This window comes from Micromys minutus (genome assembly GCF_963924665.1).
Source record: "Micromys minutus genome assembly, chromosome: 11".
Lineage (NCBI taxonomy): Eukaryota > Metazoa > Chordata > Mammalia > Rodentia > Muridae > Micromys > Micromys minutus.
This window is the reverse complement of record NC_137980.1, coordinates 13,702,389-13,724,155: the sequence shown is the minus strand read 5'-3', so window position 1 is coordinate 13,724,155 and position 21,767 is coordinate 13,702,389. Positions and strand designations below refer to the sequence as shown.

General features: G+C 39.2%; 1 protein-coding gene across 4 annotated transcripts in view; it reads right to left on the bottom strand.

Moving 5' to 3' along the window:
* The window catches only part of SSBP2 (single stranded DNA binding protein 2), a 226,015-nt gene that overhangs the window by 14,150 nt on the left and 190,098 nt on the right, over window positions 1-21,767 (bottom strand). For 2 of the 4 annotated variants that reach the window (XM_080924702.1, XM_080924704.1), the window contains 6 exons: window positions 20,192-20,258; window positions 19,483-19,553; window positions 15,271-15,362; window positions 9,844-9,892; window positions 3,955-3,990; window positions 2,182-2,236 (listed from right to left, as the gene is read on the bottom strand). In XM_080924702.1, coding sequence (XP_080780828.1) covers window positions 2,182-2,236; window positions 3,955-3,990; window positions 9,844-9,892; window positions 15,271-15,362; window positions 19,483-19,553; window positions 20,192-20,258 — 370 coding nt within the window. The remainder of the gene's footprint in view (window positions 1-2,181; window positions 2,237-3,954; window positions 3,991-9,843; window positions 9,893-15,270; window positions 15,363-19,482; window positions 19,554-20,191; window positions 20,259-21,767) is intronic. The other 2 variants (XM_080924703.1, XM_080924705.1) reach the window with 1 other exon arrangement.

The window sequence follows — 21,767 nt, the reverse complement described above, 5'->3', positions numbered from 1 at the left end:
TTTGTGGCTCTAACTTGTTTGCTTCATTGTCTATGGAATACTTCTGCCATGTTGGATTACTTATTCTTTCTTGCCTATTACCAGCCTTGTCCACATTCACATTTTCATTGCTGCTGAGCATTGTCACCTGCTAAAATTCTAGTCACTAGACACCAAGACTCATTTCAAATGCTATTTCTTTTTTTTCTCTCTTTCAAAAAATATATTTATGTTTTTTAAAAAATGAGTGATCTGTCTGCAAGTACACTTGCTTGCCAGAAGAGGGCATCAGATTCCTGTCTCGAGCTACCATGTGGTTGTGGAAATTGAACTCAGGACCTCTGGATGAGCAGCCATTGCTCTTAACCACTGAGCCATCTCTCCAGCCCCTCCGATGCTATTTCTAATAAGCGTTTCCCCCAAGTATTCTGAGTACCCATGCTATCCAACCAATTCCAACCAGTGCAATGCTGCTTGCTCGAATCAGCTAATGCTCTGCTAGTCTGCCCACAGCTGGCTATCAAGAGTTCATCAGAAGGGACTATGTGTTACCTAGCTTGTGTGCCTCAGACAACAAATTAGACGTACTGCATTTAATCTGTCTAAGAACTTCTATCGTATTTTAGAAGATTTTCAAATTTCTTTTTAAAATGAATGGGTTTTATCTTTATTTTTGGCGAAATAAAAAATGGATTACAAATTTAAATATGCAAGAGCTGAATGTATCACTTTAAGACTAATTAATAATGTAATTTCATGCAAAAGATAGAAAATCATCAGGAGGAGTAAGGATGGTCTTCTAGGAAATGCCTGGTCTCTTTTCATTCACAGACAAGCCTTACAATAAACTGTAACTTAGGCCTAGGTCCAGCTCACTATTAAATGGTGAGTCAATTAAAGTTCACACACAAGGTGGAAGGGATCAAGTTCCCATCACCCGTCAGAGTTGTGGCAGCTGGGCTCTAGTCTACAGTGACACAAACACCAATCCCAGGCTACCTTCATAAATTACACATTAACTTCACAAAATGAGAATGAAATTAAGGGGAGGAGTTGAGTTCATATAATTTCATCTTCAGTGGATTCTGCTCCATTTCCAGTGTGGACAGTCCGAAGACAGAGATGATGACAACATGTTTATGGATAGAGAGAAACCAGTAAAGTTGAGGTAACATTTTGTATTACCATATTTGGTTTTAAATAAAAATTATCAGGCAGGAAATTATTTACTGGCATTATTAATAATAAAGACTTTGAACTATTGTATAGTTTAGAGTTAGATCTAAATATTTAAGAACATTTGACTTCACAGTGAGCCATACTAAAATCATTTTCAATTATAAACATTTCTCATCTGTTTTATTACCAGGAAACACTAGAAGCCATAACTTTATTTGAAACTTAATAATTTCATTCATGTTAGGATAGGAATGAAAATTAGTTTAACTACTGAGACTAGTAAATGAGCCTCCTCATATAAAATCCTGAATCATATCTCAATGAAAGTATTAGGGTTATAGAGTTAACTCTTAAGAGTCATCTAAGAGCACTTGATATATGTTCCATAATTTGATAGATCTTTGACAATTTTAGTCCCAATTATCAGTCTTTAAACATGCTTAATACACTTTGAATGAAATTCTCGAGGAAAAAAAGAAATGCTAACATCACTTGAGAGAATTGTGAAATTACTATGGATATGCTGAAGAATGCCTTATTTTAGAAGATTAAAAATCTTTCACTACTGTTTGGTAAATTTGTTAACTGATAAATTTCTGTAGACATGCAGAACAAACACTACTGTGAACACATCCATACTTAGGAAGACAGCAGACACGTGAGAGAGTTAGTTTGCTAACCTAATGGGTCAATGGCTTAATGTTTTACTCCTTAAAAATTATTTTCTCTGAGCTGGGGGAATATAGATTCCTTTCAGTTTTAAGGGAATTTTAGTAAGTTAAATAACTGGGCAAGTCATGTAAATCAACACATTACTCATACTAACTCCATTATTCATACAAGAGGAATTCTCTAAATGCTTAGCAGCACCAAAGCTGTTTAAGAACTAGACATCTTCCTACTTGCTCCCCCTACTGTTTTTAATCATGGTGAGACAATGAAAATTCCCAAGTTCATTCAAAAGTACAATTTATATCCTCACGGCTAAGTCGGATGTCTATGTAGTGGTCTGAGGTACAGTACCTGCTGGACTAGGCATGATGGGTGTTCCCGGTGGTCCCCCACCTCCTGGAGGACCCTAAAATAATCACACAAGATTTCAGTAAAAATACAGCATTTCACTAAACAACATAAAAAAAAGCAGAAAAGGGTTACAGTTATCTCTATAATAATCCAAATTTAAAAACAAAGCAACTATATTTCCTCTGTAATTTATTTTCTTGATGCACAATCATCTCAATATTATGCAAAACATAATTTAGCTTAACTATGTTGAGACTGTTTTGACAAGTTTCCAAAAACAATGAGCCCGTAACACTGGTTTATTATTCATGACTTAATCACATCACCTATAATGAGGTTATGGAGACACTACTTAATAGGGCCATTACAAATCAACAAGATTCATGTGTGCTTTGCTATAATTTTCCTACATTTGTGTCACGGGCACTTCCTAACACTATAAAGACATTCACAGAAGATTCCTAAGAGACACCATTAAGTGTGACCGACTCACTAGTGCTGCTGTTCTCTGTCGGCCTGAGGTGCAACACTTCAGTGGGAAATGACATGAGACTTTAATTCTGACAACTGAATGCATAGTCTAGCAGAGAGTTTTAGAACGTTGCAGGAGCTTTATGCATAATGATCGAATTAGCTCTCAAGAAACTTAAATATTTACTTTATTTTGAGTATTTACATATAACCTAGCAATTGCTTCAAGAAATATTTGTATTTCCCACTAAGTAAACAATAAAGTTTGTTTTAAAATAAATGTATATAATTTAATTTAATAAAACTTTATCAGGCTTATTAAGTGATTTTAAAAGTTTTATCCTATTTTTTTCCTTTCCACTTCCCTCTCTCTCTCCCTTCTTCCTCCCTCCCTTCCTCCTTCCTTTTCTGTCGCTTCATACAAATGGTATTCAACACTTGGACTCTGGCTTGGATGGTTTGTAGGAAAGTTGAGCACTAAGACCACAGGCCCAGCTTGGCACTGCTTTCCTCCATGTGATAATATAGTATTTCTGTAGGGGCTATACCACTCACTGATTTTCTTCTCTGTGCATTCCAAATATACACTCTCACTGCACATAACCCCTTCCTATTTTGTCATCTTATCTTTGCTTTTCTGTTAATATTTTCTCTGAAATTTTGTAAAATAAACTATCCCTTATGGTGTCCTTCAGATGTAACAAGGGGGGACAGTCAAGGGTGAGTGTGACTTTAAAAAGGGGGGTCCAAAACCTGATAATTTGACTTCAGGTTTATATTAATTACCAAGAAAAGTTAACACATAATAGACAGTAACAAGGAAATAGTCTTTTTCAATTTCTAGGAATAGAAAAAAAACCCTAAAAGATCCTTCAAAATTATTCTTTATTCTGCAGTCGAAAGCACTTTGTGATTGGGATAAAGTTTTATGTTTTCTTAGCCCTTATGTGTGGTGAGTGGGCTGGGGGTGGGTGTGTACACTATTCTTGTAGAGAACTGTGAATTCAAGCATATCTTTGTATAACTGGGAATGGCTCTCTTCATGATTGGATAGACTATTGGAGTAGCTTCCAGAAACATATGCCAAAGTAAAACAGAGTGCTGCAGGCAATTCCAGCCAGACTGATAACTGTCTCCCTAATGAACATCAGCATATGCGCTGAGGCGGGCAGATGAAACAGCTCAAGATGCTCACTTCTTGGTCAACACACAGGGCTCTTCTTAACATCTGGGCAACAATTTCACTGCTCAAATAAAACGTAACATCAATTCTTATGAGCAAACAAACCCGAATGTACTTACTACATAATTCCCAGGAGACGCCGAGGAGTAGGGTATCTGGAACATGAGCAGGACAGAGACACATATTTTGATTCATGTGACCACAAGAGATTGAATTAAATGAATTGTCTTTTCTTTTATCAAGTTTAAATTGTATCACAAAGTATAGTCAAACACAAAGGAATCCATATCTGTCTAAGTGCCAAAAAACCCAAGCAACTATCATATTATATTGAACTCACAAAAAAATATGTAGATTTCAGTCAAGAAGAATTCAAAAGGATAGCTTCAAATTATATTGGCTTAGGTCAGTTGTATCCACTGGGTGGTACTAATGAGATGGTCTATAAATAGAAAGATAAATATATATACTCATGCAGCTAAAACCAGGAAGTCTCAGATTAGCATCCTGCGCAGAACAGCTTACTGCTACTTCCACGCAGTACATGTGGATCCCCACATTCCTCACTTAGTTAATATTAATGCAATAAATTCAGATGAATTTGATGTCCAGAGACTGATAATTTTTTGGATCTGGGACGGCTTTAATCCTCAATGCTCTGACAACACAAGTGAAGAAATAAAAGTGTACTCTAAGACAACCTAACTGTGGGTGTTAATAGTCAAAGTTAAACAAGCCCATTAGTTCACCGGCATGATACAACCCATACGCTTTATTCTGAGAAGAGCCGATGACGTGTTCCCTGGAATGAGAGAGTCAGGGCCATAATGGATCTGAGAGGTGAAATGGATCCTGTACTCTGAGTGCCCCCTAACCTGCCATAACAGCACACTAGTGTGACATCATAAATAAGGAACTATATAAACCACAATCCCCCTAAAAACATTTGATGATTTCTGGAACTATTTAACATTAGGCTGTTTGAAAAGGCTTTCTCTTTTTGGTGTCCTTGCCTTTTGTAAGCACAGACCACATGTCACCAGCCTCCACTTGGTTGTCTGTGGAATTAAGCCAACAGACCACAGGGCCAGTAGGACCAGTCAGCAGTCATGGGGGTGGGACTTACTTCCCCTGAGTACTAAGGTCTCCCACAGCACTCGGACTTAACTTGGTCAATACAAGACTTTGGTTTCTCCTGCCTTTTCAGTTCACGGTCTACCCAAACTTTTAGATACACACATTTGCCCCTCTGTGGTGCCATTAGTTCTATAGGTGTCCTATCAGTTCCTGCAGTGAACTTCACCTCCCCTTGTCTTCGGCACTGGTTGGTGTTTTCCTACTCAGCCTTAACACCTTCCTAACAAACCTGCAAGATGCAATCTAATCATCTTTTAGCTCTTTGTAATTATCAGTGTATTACACTCCTGAACTTTATAAAGCATCACTTTCTCTTCCCCTTCTGAGAGTTCAGAACCTTTGCACTGAGTTCTGGGCAATTCCTTTGCCTGACATCTTTCTTGATATTCATGCTTTAAAAGTCATCCTGTATTTATGTCAGATTACTTTTCATTACACTTCTGGTTCCTACTCATTTTTTCTTTGTTAGTTTATAACTAAACTACCTCCCCACTCTCCTGCAGTTTATTCACCTCTCAAGCTTCTTAGATCCACTCTTCTAACAACTAGGAAACTGGATCCTATTTGACCACCTGCTAGTTGCCTTCTGTTTTACAAGAGATTTCCTAGAGGAAGGCAAGGAGCAAAAATGGTAAGATTGAAAGTACAACCTCACCACAAATGTAACTGCTCTGCACTAACATTTCCACATTTTCTGGTTCAGTCTTTGCACAAGTCCTGATGTGTAAGAGATGTGCACATAAACCTAGTTGATTTTAAGAGGAAGAAAAATTCTTAACATGTGTTTACCCACTTCTTTGGTATAAATATTCCAGATTTCAAGTTACCAAATGGTTTTAACACACGTTCAGGAAATTTCTGGATGAAAAGCAAGTTCTGAACTTTGGACTTAAGTGCTACTCTTGTGAGCTGGCCTTCAGAGCTCCTGCATCATCCTGAGTATACCTAGCCCTCCTGCCCCACATCACAGATTAAAAATGACTTCTATTGTCCTAGAGAGAAAAAGCAAGCAATACCCCTTTGTTAGGCTCCAATGACGGCATCCCTAGCCGCTCCACCCTCCAAGTCCTCACCACTCCCTCATAGGTGAGATGGAACCATTATTTCTAAATACTTCAAAAACGTTGTTCTCATCTAGCTGATCCATTTATTTCCATTTTTGTGTAGACAAAGTCTTCCATTTTAGCTTATATATACTATGTCTACATTATGTTCTTCAGTTTTCTGATTTCAATTCAGCATTTGGGCTCCCACCCTTGGCACATTACTGAACCTGCACTTTTGAGAGTTGGCAGAAGGATCTAATAGCATAGCAAGGAAGACACACATTACATCAAAATAGAGAAACACCACGTGAGTGCAGTGGGCGTGTTCCTGAGCTGGAATTCTGGGTATACAGGAAGATGGTATAGATGAGAAAGATGAGGAGATCCGAAGGAAAGAAAGGGTAGAGGGTGCAGACCATAGCTGGGGGATGCTATAGCTTTTATGGCTGTCATACTGCAGGACTTACAGACTGTGTAGTGAATGACTAGACCTGGTGACTGGACCTGGAGTGACTGCATACTGTAGGAAGTAAGAGGCTTTACAGTGCTCAGTGCGTTCTTTAGTAATGTGACTCTACAGGAATCACTGTGAAGTCTCAGCCGAGACACAGCAAAGGGGCTGCAGGAAATGAGCAGCATGAGCAGGGCTGGAGAACCGAGAGTCACTTCACAGTCCATGACAGACAGTGTCATAACCGCTCCAGAGGCCCTGTGTGCCCTCTGAATGCCACCGGCTCCTATACACACGCTGAACTCTTACATACACTCTGGCAAGCATGTGTGTGCACATGTGCACGCACACATGCAATGCTATGTATGCATTTGTTTTATTATATAAATAAAAGTATTATATGAATATGTATAATATAATATTATAAATGTTAAAATAAGTTACATAAGAAGTAAGATCACAGAGCTAGGTAGAGGGTCAAAATCATTAACCCCAAGAAGCTGATAAGAAAATTAAGGGTCACATATGTTGCATGACGAAGCTAGAAAGGGCCTGTGTACCATGTGCTCATGACTGTGGTGGTGTGAATAAGGCCTAAAGCGGTGACTTCTGCTCTTAGAGTAACTGTCACCCAGTTCTACCTTTCTCGTAGGGAACAGTCAGTGGCCGTGTGAGTACTGGGGCGGGGTGGGCAGCATTGTGCATTGTGCCAGTGGGAAGCAGGAACAGCTTTTAGTGCTGGCTTTCAAGTATAAACATTGGTACTGTATCTTCCTTACAGAATTTTCCTCCGTTTTTCTCCTGTCAAATCAGTAAACTGATTAATATAATGCCATACAAAAGATTTGGTGTTGTGACAATTCCTTTTTCTAATAACAACCCTTTTCAAAATTTTCAGTTTAATAGTACATACGTCCCTTATTTTGACTTGACTTGGGTTGTGTGGGCCCAGGAGTCGGCCCACAACCTAGGTCAGTTCCTATTTACTCCGTCTGTCCATTTCATGAAGAACCACATGACTCTGGTCCAGTTAATACTTTCAATTCCTTTCTGGAACTGGTAAGGGGCATTCTTCTGCGCTCACTGGAAGCTGTAAACATAACAATCTGGGCTGGCACACAGCCTTCATGTTATCTAAAGGAGCGGGGGTCACAAAGAGCACAGTAAGTAAGGAGTGGAGAGCAGAGGGCAAAGGGTCGTGAGACGTCGGACGAAGGTTGAAGGTGCACGGAGAATGCCGAGCAGATGCACGTGCCAACAGAGATCACTCCGGATGTCAGCAGTGTATATGTGTGCACAACTATCATGACAAATAACCTGGAGATTTCTTCATAATGAACAAATCTCTGCTCTAGCAAAAAGTCAACTAATGAAGAAAGAAGGAAAGAAATGAGCTTTTAAAAATATCCATTTGGTGACTAACACAGTGGGGAAAAGGTCAGATAAGCATCATCAATAGATGTCAAAGATGGTTGCTGAGAAGGAGGAAGAAAACGAGGCTCCAGGTGGGTTTGTGTGGGTATTAGCAGAGTTTTAGTGTAACAGGCACCGGACAAGCCACAGCTCCTCCAATCAACGCCAGCACAGACCACATCTCACCAGACAGTGAGCACACTTCCACTCTAGTTCCTAGTACTTGGGGTCGGAGATCATTTCGAGCCACTGATCTGACACACTGTGCACCCACGGTGCCGGGATGAACCCTGACGGCGTGGGGCCTCGAATCTGAGTTCATCAGAAAGTGGGAACTGCTTCTCTCCACCTCTATTAAATACACTTTGCTTGGGTAACACAGTCCCAGGTACAACAGAGCTATTTCTCTACCGCCCCAAATGCCATCCACGTTCCTCCGTGGCTTTAGGCTACACTCTCGGGCAGTCCTGGCAGCTTGTTCCCTGCCTGCAGTGGATGGCTGCGACCTAAGCTTAAGGCAGAGTTCCAGCCTCCGCTTCTATGGAGTTTCATCGACATGAAGGGAACAGGGTTTCCTTCCAGGTTCTAGCGCTAGCAAGACTGTGGAGATTTCAGTGATACCCAGACACAAAATGAAATTGTATTTTTTTTTTTTCCTGCACATGATAGGTATTTTAATGAGACAAAAGAAATGTATTTAGGGCTGCATGTTAGGTGACATTTCAAAGTGAAATCTTGAATAAAGGGCTAAGGCAAAGAACAAGGAGCAAATGAGAAGATGACGTCTCCTGCAGCACAGAGGCCACTGAAGCCCCAGGAGAGAGGTTGTTACATCACAATAAGGTCAGGAGAGAGGTTGTTATATCACAATACGGTCAGGCAAAACAATATTTGAGACAGACTTGAACAGTTCACTGAAGGCCCAAGTGGAAACCACATCTTTCTCTAACCCAAAAGAATTAGTAAATGTCATGACTAAAATAAGCTTATACAAGTTACTATTTCTCTAAGGACTGACTGGCTGACTCACTTGCCCGGGAGGAAGGTAGCCTCTGCTCTCCTGGCAGCAGTGCCTCGCCTCACACACTGTGGGTCACTTTTTTGAGGTTTTGAATTAATCTTAACTGTTAGCTGTGCTTCGGACTTACTTAGCATCAGGCACCTGCCAGTGAACAGAAGCGCTGTGTACAGCCAGCGAGGTGGATCCCCGCCGTCAGTGCTCAGAGCTCCACAGGTGACACTCAGGACCCTGGCTGTCACTCAGCCTTAGCTCAGGTATCTGTGCACTGGACACTCCACCCCACAGCAGGCTTGTGCCACACACTGAAATGCTTATGCGTTCAAAGATGAAAAAAACCCTCTCCAGGATCATAAAATTAAAATCATTCTGTTTAAAACCAACCGCCTAATTTCCAACCTGACTATACATTTCTGTCATCTCACGGAGAGAAAAAAGCACATTAAACCACAGTTACAAAGACATAAGCAGAACTCCTAGGATGTCAGACACACATGCACAGCAGTGGCACCTTAGCTGACAGGCAGCAGGCTGCATGGACGTGTGCCTTCTGGGTGTGAGACGCAGCGCACAGACAATGGCTCCGCCTCCTCTAACCAAGATTCACCTCAGCTGGCAGCTTAGTGCTCTTACAGGCGTTAGAAAGGACCAAGTCTATCACTAGTCTAGTCTGCTATACAAACTACTGGAGTACACTCACTATTTCTAGCTTTACTTCTGGAAATTTGACTAAAGTTTTGAAAAAGTGACATAAAACGCGTTCACATAATGAAATTAAAAATATTTAATTTCAAAAACAAAGTACACTTTTTTTTCTAAAAGAATATAAACAAAACTACTTTTGAGCAACCACTTTAAATGCATAACAGGAGACCATGAAGCTCTCAAAGGTAGTAAGCTTTTCACTGCTAACTGGTACAAAGTGCAAAACATGTATACTCACTGAATTGGCATTTGTTGGGTTTGGCCAAGGTCTACCACCACCTGGACCCCTACAAAATGACATGACAGATTAATTCCACCTGAGCCTCAGTGGCTCCTCCGCAGACAGTACTGTTGTAACACAGTCACCATGCACCAGGAAAGTCAAGTTCAACAGTCACTCAAGTCATCTTAATGGATTTCCATGAATGCAAAAAATATTATCCCATATATAAACAGTTCCATGTATAGTTAAATATTGTACATTTGTACAAACAAAGATGTAAGCCCCTTACACTAGTCTGTATATCCTCCTAAATATTTTTATCAGTTTTAGGGTGAAGGGGATCAAATACAGATAAAAATGATCCAAGACATCCGTGTGAACAATCTGAGTATCACTCAAATGAAACTATTTGTGAAACATCTGCACAAATGACACTTTAAGTGTGCCTCCGTCCATGAAATCGTCTTCCATGCTAACAATCCTGCAGTGCTGACGGTGACTTAGTCCCGAGAAGCCCCGAGTCTGCTGTCACTCTCACTGCAGTACCACTGCCGTGTACGGCTCTAACCCCCGGTGCCACCATCTGCCAGAGGAGGAGGAAGCATTTAAATGGGTATGCTCTATATTATAGCTCTACATATAAATTTGCTATTTTAATATATAATAAGATATGATAGATAATATACAAATCTGCATTACAGCTTTACTGATGTTATTGATATAAAAATTCATAATTTTATCTTAGTTGAAGATCGTAGAGAGAGGAAGTCTTACAATGAAAGGAGATAATCTATGCCAATATACTGCTTCAGGAGTATTGTTTTATATTTTATACCCTATAAACAAAATTCCCACTTAATTATATAAAATTCATATACCTGAGCTGTAGTGTTAAGTGAATTTGAATAAATATTGTTTTATAAAAAGTAGACTATTTTCAACTTCTTTTACTAGGCTACTGAAAATTCTCTTCTTTGTCACAAATCACTAAGGCAGTGGAATACTCTATTTTAAAACGTCCTTTGAATGGCCTTTCTTTCGGCCTCCTCTGAGGGGCTCTGCCAGCACCTGACTGAGACAGATGCAGACACAGCCAACCATCGGACTGAGCCTGGGGTCTCCAATGCAGGACTTCGGGGAAGGGCTGAAGGGGCTGAAAGGGATTGCAGCCCCATAGGAAGAACAACAGTATCAACTAACCAGACCCCTCAGAAGTCTCGGGGACTAAACTACCAACCAAAGAGTATACATGGGCTGGTCCACGGCTGCTATTACATATGTAGCAAAGGACTGTCTCATCTGGCATCAGTGGGAGGGAGATACTTGGTTCTGTGGAGACTCGATGCCCCAGAGAAGAGGATGCTAGAGGGATGAGGTGAATGGCTGGGTGGGTAGAGAAGTGCCCTCTTAGAGGCAAAGCGGAGGGGGAGACCAAGAAGGGGAATAACATTTGAAATATAAATAAATAGAATTATTAATAAAGCTCCTTGAATCTAGAAATCTTAAATCTAAAGTAATAAACATTAAATAAAAACAATGTCTAAGTTACCTATTATATTAGTTATGTTTGCTTGGAATCCTTACAACTACTTAGTTTGAGCTTGGTATTCCCTAGGGGTGTAAAGAGAGGGATGTGGTTTAGATCCCTCCTTAGACTCTGTTCCAAATGCTCCTCCTGAACTCTCTCCTGTGGTGACGCTGATAAGGACACAGAATGATGGAAAACAGGATGCATGTTGATCAAGCAAAACATCTGAGTAGGAAGATGTAGCCACATAGTTTGTCTGATACAAAATATAATGTAATGAAGAAACTGAGAAATATTTGTCTTGAAAGACTGTAGAAAATATTCAAATTATAGAAAGGTTTAGTTTAGTACTATGATAATAGTCATGTCATACCTTTGAATATGACCAATTAGGAAGCGTATGAATCAGGCTCACAATATTGCACTGAGCCTCCCTCCTGGCCCAAGCTCCATTCCCTAGGACCCACCTCTGACCCCGGCCCCATGCTGCACTGTGGGCATCAAAGTCAATGCATTTTTTTAAAAGAAGAATTTCTGAATAAAATATATAAAATATTTAACTTAAAATATGTCCAATAGGGCTGGAGACATGGCTCAGTGGTTAAGAGCACTGGTTGCTCTTCCAGAGGTCTGAGTTCAAGTCCCAGCAACCACAATGTGGCTCACAACCATCTGCGATGGGATCAGATGCCCAATGCCCTCCTTCTAGTGTGTCCAAAGACAGCAACAATGTATTCATATATAGAAAATAAAAAAATCTTTTAAAAAAATCTTTAAAAATGTTTAAAAAAGAATATTGGTATTAAAATATGTCTCGGATTAAATTAGAAGCTAAATTAAAACTCAGTTTTAATTTAACTAAATAACATAAATTCTTTCTTTAAAAAGAAAAACAATTTGCCAGGCACAATGGTGCATGCCCACTCAAGACTTCCAGCACTTGGAAGACAGAGGCAGGTGGATTTCTGTAAGTTTGGGGCCAGCCTGGTCTACAAAGTGAATTCCAGGACAGCCAGGGCTTCACAGAGGAATTCTTTCATTAAAAAAAAAAAAAGAATTAAACAACATGAGTTTAATGTTATATTTATTTTAAAGAGTATGAAGAACATCATTTCAATTGCTTATATTAATCTAGTTCCAGAATACTGCAATTCAGATTAAATTTATCTTAATATCATAGGAAATTACATATGAACTCATATAAAAAATCCCACAGAGTGCTGGGTCAAACCTAGTGGTTTTAAAGAACAACTAAGTAAACAAGTTATCGCCACTTGCTCTGAAGCTAACCTAATGTTTCACAAACATTATTTTTAATGAAAGGCAAATGAGCCTCGTCTAAAAGCGAAGAGAAAAAGAAAATGTATTCTTGGTATGTGTCTATTTTGATGGAGTCTAGGAATCATGACTACCAAGAAGATAATTCTCTTAACAATTCACTCACTTAAATGAGCCCCTGGATTCCTGCAGCACCGTGTTCTATAAACAGAAGGGCTGCAAGGCTGAGGGCGTAATGCTCCCACGCAAGGAGCGGGCCTGGCGCCTGTGGAAACCTGAAAACTACTCAAGTCACAAGCACTCTACCTCTGACACTTCCTCTTAAGAGCGATCTGTACTGCATTTGAAAATATTGACATTTTGGCCATAGTCTGTACATTTTACTTTGAGTCACTGCGTGTTAGGTGCTCCGTGTACACGTGTTACACATGTGACGAAAGGCTACTTTGCATGCCAGTGAGCTGTGCAGTTTGTCCTGAGCTTGCTCTCACCACGGCAAGCGTGTTCCAGGTGACCAATTTTCAGTTTATGAACTTTCATTAGTGAAGTTATTTTTTTGGGTGGATGTTTAGCTCTGCACCCGAAAGCTATGGGAGCAGGCAAGAACACAGCATTCCAGCCTTGGGTGGCTGGCCTGGCCTTTTCACGGTTGTTACATTGTCAGGGTAAACAAGGATTGGCAGTAGGGAATACCTGCTTTATCTTCCAATATTAAGTGTCCAACAAGGTTTTCTTTCTTGTTTTTCTTTTAAAATGGTAGGAAGAAAGCCATAGATTCCATTTGAAAACTCGGGGTGGGAGCACGTGTGTAAAGATTGTATGTAATTAGGTGAATTTTAATTCAATTTATAAGTATAATGAAGATACCTTGTATTTCTCTATTTTAGTCCATCTTTAATTTTTTTGGGGGGGTTAACAGGAATGCAATGATTACCCTCTATGATTAGAGCTTTATTAATTACAAAGTTTCCATGCTAGAGAAAAACATTTATTATGCCTAAATATAAATGCATTTTTTCATTGTCCCTGACAGAATCGTAGTTTACTAAAAATGAAAAAACAAAACAAAACAAAAAAAAAAACCAAAAAACAAGACTCCAAAATAAAAGGGAATAGTAACAAAAAATAAAAATAAGCTTATGAGACTTCATACTCTCTAAGAGCTAATAGTCCCCCAAATAGCCCCCCAAAATCCTACTAAGAGTTTCAACCATATTTTTAGTTTTTATAGTGCATGGAATTAAAGAATATTCACATGTGAATACATATGCACATATATGGGAAGAAACTAGATAAATTTTAGTAATTATTTGAGTCTCTCAAGTCATATGAAAATACATTTTTACTATGTACTGGCAAATTTAGATTTATCTCAAGTTGGCTAGGCAGCTAATTATAGAGTACTATACCAAACTGTATTAGATATCTTCTAAGTTGTTACAACGTGGTTGTTCATAATATTCAAATTTTATTAAAATATATTGACTTTTTTATATTGAATTTTTAAACTTGAGAATCTAAATTAAGTTTCATATATTTCTCTGTCCTACTGGTAAGAGCTCCAGCTTTGACATAGCACGAAATATCATTCGGTCCTTCTATAGCAACCACTGATGAAAGGACGAGCCTTTGAGGAGTTCAACAAGAGCCAGACTTCATGTCTGCCCATTTTTATTACAAAAGTAAAAGAATGTTGTAGGGAAATTTGACCTACTTTCCTCCCTGTTCTGTTAGTTTTGAGTCTGCCTGGTCTCTACTTATTAACCTATTTTCAGTTTTAGCAAAAATTGCATCCTATGAAATGGTTTCAGAAGCTTAAAAATCCCTGCGTACATCAAAAGAGCTTATGTCACAGTATGTCCTCATGCCAGGAGACGACAGCAGCGCTGCCTCATTTCATATCAAGGAGCTAAAAGCAGGCAGACGGGAGCCAAGTTGAGGAGAACCTCATGAAGTACACTCGTCACTTCTGATGTGTCTCCCGAGGCTGCATCACCTCAGTGGTCCTCTGCTGAATCCACTAACAAGAACTACTGTACACAGACAGGCCTACAGAAGAAATAAAAATTCTTGAGCAAATTGCACTGTAATGGAAACAGACTACTCTTTTTGGACTGGAAAGAATACTGCAGTAAAACAAACATGCTCAGTCTGATCCCTCACCCAGATACACACTGGGTTTTCAAAGACAATCAGCCCCGTAGTGTGATTAGTTCTCTAACACAGAGAATTCTTTTGTGCTGAAAATGGTCCCCATGACACAAACATTTTTATGAGACTTTCTAACTGTACTGTCAGCTAGCACAATTTTCAAGTATCAACTACTGTAGAATTAGTACATGGTTAAGGTGTCTGCATCTCTTCATAGTGTTTATATAAATTCTATATGAATCTACACATAATTATTAACAAGCAGCAGGCTGACTGTTGTGGATTATGGTACCTAAAATATAACAACAATTTAAAGTTGCATTGGAAGAGAAAACATGACAGTAAGTCATGAAAATGAAGCAAAACCACACTTGTGTTTAAGTTGCTTTTATACAGTAAAGTCCCTGGTGCATGTAAGCTGCTTAACAAACCCGTGTAATTGCAGAAGAACAGTCACTAAGCAGAGTAATGAGCATTTTGCTTACATGTTCATTCCAGGCATTCCAGGGCCACCTAAAGCATTCAGTGGGGGTCTCATTGCACCTCCATAGTTCTGTAATGATAACCAAGGGTCAGACTACCACAAAACAAAAAAACAAAACCAAAGAGGAGGGGGGAAAGAAAGGAGAGCAGGTTAATGACTTCCCTACGCAAGTCCTGACTGGATAAGGCCTGTGCAATTCATTCTCTGAAGGGTCCACTCTTGTATTTTTGCTTCTATTTAACACAACTACTTTGGTCAATGATATTTAAAAGTTCTATGAATATGGAAAATCATTGGATCATGTTGAATGATCAAGGTATAATCAAATTATAACATTTAGCATATATTTATTAATCATCTAATATTTGTAATTAGTTACTTTTTTCAAATAATCATCTCAGAAATCCAAAATTCTGTTTTTAGATAAATTATTAATTCAACAGGCTTGAGACTATTAGATAAGAACAATTTCATGAAGTCTGAAAACAAATACAACAGGTAAACCCAACCCAAGAATGTTGAATATAAGCTTCTATTCAGCGTAAGATACCTAACATGGAAGTGCACTCTTTACAAACACCGAACTCTCAGAGAACTGAAACACATCAAAAACACTTACGCATGACACGTGACCCAATAATCTCAGGCAATACCTACTGTGTGCATTAAAGGAGAAGGAAGGCAGCTCAAAGGCTTTTATATGCACGTCATATTTCATGTTAGCTTACTCCAGCTGACAACAAGGGTCAAATGCAATTTTTCTGGTGATCATGTTAATACATTTGACACAGTCAATGAGTTACACATTTAGTTTCCTGATGCTAATCTTTCTCTTTTAACTGTTCTGCTCCAGCTACATTGCTGGCTTCTTCAGTTTTGATCACAGTTTAAATGTTGCTTTTCTTCAACTTTTAGCTACAGTATTATTTTTCAGTAAGTGCACATTCATGTAATCTTGTCTGCAACAATCTGCTCAAATCCTGCTTGTTCCTTAGGGTTTTGAATCTACTTTATAATGTCTCACGGAGTTCCTAGATTATGTCTAAGCTGACAGTGCTGGCTCTGCTTGGCTGCCACTCATGCTCAGCACACACAGAAGAACACACTGTCACCTGCGGTGGCTCAAGTTCTTTATCTTTACTCTTTCATAGTCCTTTAGCATCGCCTAATACATGACAGTCCATGCTAAAAGTTTCCAGAAATTCTTTGGTAGCTTTTCCTTTTTTAAAAATCTCCTACTTGGTCAAGTGCAGTGCTTACTGCCAAAGTGCAAGCCCACAGTGCTCTGCTTCCTCGTGGGAAGGCTACTACATGAACTTAACTGGGCTTTTCTCCACGATTTATTCTGTACACTTCTGCAGACATTTCTTTTTCTAAATCACAGTATTATTCACATCACTCAAATGTTTCGATGACCCAGATTACCTTTCAAATATGCCCAAACTATTCAACCTGTCCCCATAAGGTCTTCACAACCTAGCCCAGCCTGTTTTCTGCTTTCACTTCCTACATTTTTAATTTCTCCCAGCTTTATCTCGAACCTATTGAGCTTTTCCAAACTAAAGAAGGTACCCTTTCATAACCAAGTTAACACCCTGCAGGAACACTTTGGAGAAGGTGTTAAGAGGACAAGGAAACGAATTGATAAGAAAGTTCCTTAACTCCAGATAGAATGGCGTTCTCGACAGTGACACCACTCAGCCTCCTGAGCCTCCTGTTGCCTATTTGCTTTCAGTCAGGAAACATTGTTTACACTCAGGTGTGTAAGCAGTAGGGAATCATTTCTAACCACACCAGTCTTTAGTTAAAAGGGCAGTTAATCTGGGTCAAGCATGGGGACAGGAGGGTCAGTAATTAGCAAAGGATTCTGGAGCCACATGTATGTGGTAAAGCGAGGCATGAACACTTCATAGGGAAGTCTGCACCTTTCTCCTGTAGCTCGAACCTCCACTGACATAGCCTCAAGGTCTCTCTGACACTCTGCCTTTGTGAGACAGGGTCTTCCTAGATAGTCCAGTTGGCCTTGTTTCAGCCTCTGGAGTTGGAAATACAGGTGTTTACCACAGTAGCAACTCTCATATGATCAACCGATTCTCTTAACCTACTTCCTTACCTGAATGGCAATAGTATTAATTTCCATGTAGACTTTTGGTAGAATAAAATGACATATAAATTACCAGAGTGTTCGGTGAATTAAAATATGGCACTTGCTACTTAAAACCCGTAGCTGTTAATTTTTTTCATGGATGCTAATAAAATGTAACTGAACACTTTCCCCTCACACCCCAGGTGTCCTCCACTCTAAAGCACCACCCTCTGCTCATGTGATGATGCCTTGATATTTTGTTTTCTAGGCTTTTAGAATTAGATAACAGCCTCTCTAAATGCAGCTGTACCCCTCACTGTTATACAACCTGACGGCTGAAATCCTATTTCATTAACCTCTTCATACTCAACAGTCAATTCAAATGCCTCACACCCAGTAGGCCTTCAATAAATTATGAGCCAATTAATCTAAACTGTTATAGGAAGCAAACGATTATCTATATGATTATTTTATCTATTGTTATACTACATGATGTATAGATATAAATATTCTCATTTTGTGAATAATATTCTAAATTACAAAATACTCAGGAAGAAAAGAAAGAGTGACAAAGGCTTTCCAAGTGGTTTCACAAAGGCAGAAAGAAATTTAAACCCAGGATTTTAAAGCTGATGACATTTGTCCTGTTCCATCTGGTCTAATCTCTCCTCTGAGGCAATGTTCCTCACAAGATGGCATTCAGACTGTCTACATGGAGACTTTAACATGTCTTTCCTTGATTGGACAGTTTAATTAGGACTTTTATCCCGTAGTGAGTGGAATTCCACATTTTAGGTTGTATTCAGATGTATGGAATCTGTTTACTACCTGTGAGTCATAATTTCCATTTCACAGTTATCTACCCCACCTATCTCATTTTAAAATGTTCCTTGTATGTAGCTTAAGTACACTTCAAAATTGTAGAGAAAACTGAAGTAGCTGTGTAATTAAGTGACTTTCCCATTAGTCCCATGGAACTTGCTGATATTAAGGACACAGGTCAGCTATGTAACTCAGAATTTTCAAATATAGTATCAGAAGATATTTTTCTGATGAAATAAGCTTTTCTGTTGAAACTACATTTAAAATCATTTTCTGCTGCTGTCCATAGATGGAGACAGATCATAAATGCCTTGACTTGGGTAAGTGTTTCTGTCCTCAGCCACACAACACACACTAACCACACTGTCACTATGTCTGTGTACCTGCTTATCTCACAGGACTCAAGATCCACTATGCTCAGTGTATTTCTTTGTTTCACACTCATCTGTTCCCAAAAATGACTGTCCCACTTTACTACATATCCCTTAAGGTCAAGAAGCACAGAAGTGACAGTTAAGGGAAACGATGGGGACTGATCGGAAGCACAGGCCTTTTTTCTAGATCACAGTAAGCTCAGGCTCAGTCTGGTCTACAGTATTAGCTCAGGGCAGCCAAGGTACACAGTGAGACCCTGTCTCAAACAAAAACAAATGTCTGTGCATAAGGCTACAAAAAACATTCCAGAGCCTGTTTCTATAATACAGGGATAAAGAAACAGGGCAGTTTACCCTCGATGGCAGCTACCTGGTAAAATGTCTGATTTATGAATTATTTTCATTATCCTTCAGAAAATGAAGTTTATCTTTTTGGATGCACACATTTTACCTGACATGTTTGATATGCAGTGGCTGTGTCATGTGACTCCTGCTATTCCAAATGATCTTACATCAACTTTCTCTCCTATCCTGTCATGAACACATGCTTTTGTTTACATGCATGGTATTTATAATTAATTTTCTTTAATCCCGTTTTGCATGGTGTAAGCTTTTAGGGTTATTATTAGTATTTATGGTTTCTAAGGAAACTTTATACCATGGTGCTTAATTTCCTCCATATTAATAGAAACATGAAAAGATAGTGCTAATACAAATAGAAAAAGTAAACCACCTGATTTTGCAAAGGAAGTATTCACACATTTTCTTTAGTGTGCCTTTTCTTTCAGACTTTTCCATGAGATCTGTGTGCCCAATGCCATCAGCCCTGAGGTCCATCAACACTTCAGTGCATATGGTGAAGCCCAGCAAACAAGGCCATCTTATCAGGAGGCAGAAGCCCAGCCCTCACTCCTGGGATGGTGATATTTACCTGTGGTCCTAAGGGCACCATTCCTCTTGGGGGAGTCATTCTCTGCATTGGTCCACCCATATTTGGATGTCCTAAAGGAAGTATGAGGTGATTAGCAATAGAAAAGCTCTGAGCATTAAGCTAGAGGCTGGTCCCCCTGCTACACAGAACAGCCCCTATCTGAACATCCCCACCAGCTTTTGGCTTTTGTAACCATCAGTTCCAGCTCTATCACCTACTCCTTACTGGCTTCATAGCTAAAAATTTCTTCCTTCTCTGCATTGAATCACTTCTTTTACAGCCTTTGCTCCTCCTCCTTTAGGACAATTATTTCCTGGAATACAGCCTTAGCTGTCCTTGGCACCCAAATATCTGCAGGGAAGGAGCGGGCTACGGGCGCTGTGGAGGAATGAAGTCACTTGTTACTCTGCATGCTTCCCTTCCACATCACGGAGTCCTCATCTGAAAAAGGAAGGGGCTGGTGACTGTAATCACTTAGCAGCCTACTGGTCTGAAGTCATACACAGGTTTAGATATTTTAATATTCTGTCTCTTATGTGGGCACCTCTGCTCTGTTATTGTCTACAATCTAGACTCAGCTGGAAACACAAACCATTTAGTCATGGTGCTGTGAAAATACAGCCGATAAAATCATAAAATCTTTGTGTCAGTGAAGTTCTTAATGAATTTCTTCCCTGGTTCAGATCAGTTTCACTTCTACTTTAATTACCTTGTTGTCGTGTTGGGTCCATTCCACTGGGGAGTAATGGCTGACTTCCTGGGACACCTCCAAGTGCCTAGCAATTTAGAAACACAAAAATAAAAGTAACATTGTAAATACTTATAAGACATGTGCTTTAACATTTCCCCCTTTAAGTTCCTGCATGTGAGTCTCTCCAAGGGCTTTCAATTTCCCATTCATCTTATAAACTTCATCCTTGTACAGCTTTAATATGAGATTTTTGTTGTAAAAGAGATTCTGTTTGTGGCTGATAGTGGTGTGGTAAACCTTCAGACAGATTTCTATGAGCTCACGGCCAGCCTGCTATGTAGAGCTAGTTTCAGAACAGCCCAAAAAGACCTTGTCTTGGATGGATACAGAGAAAAACAAACAGATAAATAGACAGACAGACAAATAAGATTCAGGTGTGGTGGGAGGCAAATGTAGGTAAATTTCTGAATTCAAGGTCAGCTTGGTCTACAGAGTGAGTTCATGGATCACCAAGGCTACACACACACAAAAATTGTCTTAAAAAAATTAAGAAAGAAAGTAAAGGTAGAGGAGGAGAAGGAGGAGGAGGAACCCTTCTTTACTCCATCTTATACATAAATATTTGGAAACAAGTCTACATGAGCTCTCCTATTTCTTTCTTACAAGTACAATGCCATCTTCACATTTTGATTTAATTTATTAATACTGAAATACCTTTCTACAATGATCCTCGAATTAAACTTAACTAGAAAAAAGATTATAAAATTAAATACTGAAATATTTTAAAAAGAAGTCTAACAACTCTGCACCCAAACTGGAGTCTCCTTAACAGCTATCATGGATGGAACAAAGGGCTCTAGTTTCCCTCATTTTCTTTGTGTAATTCTTGCATTTTCATTGTTTGTATATCCAATGTACACTTCCTGAGCAGACACTTAGAAGGATGTTCCAAATCCATTTAAGGTGATTTCTTTAAAAATGATTACTAATGTTTCTTTGAGAACATAATATAGTTATATCCCTTCCTCTTCCCTTTCCTCCCTCCAAACTCTCCCATATACCTCTCCTGGTAGAGACTCTATTTTCAATAACTGCTTTATACACACACGGAATACATATATGCACATACAATTAATCTAGAAATAACTACACCCAACATATATTTATGTATGTGATGTATGCATATGGTATATATGTACATGTATGGTGTGTGTGTATATACACATACATATATACATATTTAGGAGGTGTAATTATTTCTAAACTAATTATGTACTCTTAGATACATAAATATCAGCTGCTCAGTTTACACAGTGCTACCTGTAAGTAAGTTTTCAGTGCTGACCCTGTGGTTTTGGATAATCAGTTGGCATGTTCTTCCTGGGGAGCCCCAACTCTCAGCACTCCTTAGTTGCCCACAATTCTCTGCTGAGCCTTCCGAACTCTGCCCTGCCCACATCAGCTTGTCTATTGGTGCCATCCTTGTGTTAACCACAGTGCACTCGCATACCAACTTTCATCTTTACCAAACTTATGCTTTCTTTTTCTCTTCATACTTTTAATTTGTGATACAAAATGTCAACCATCAAGATGG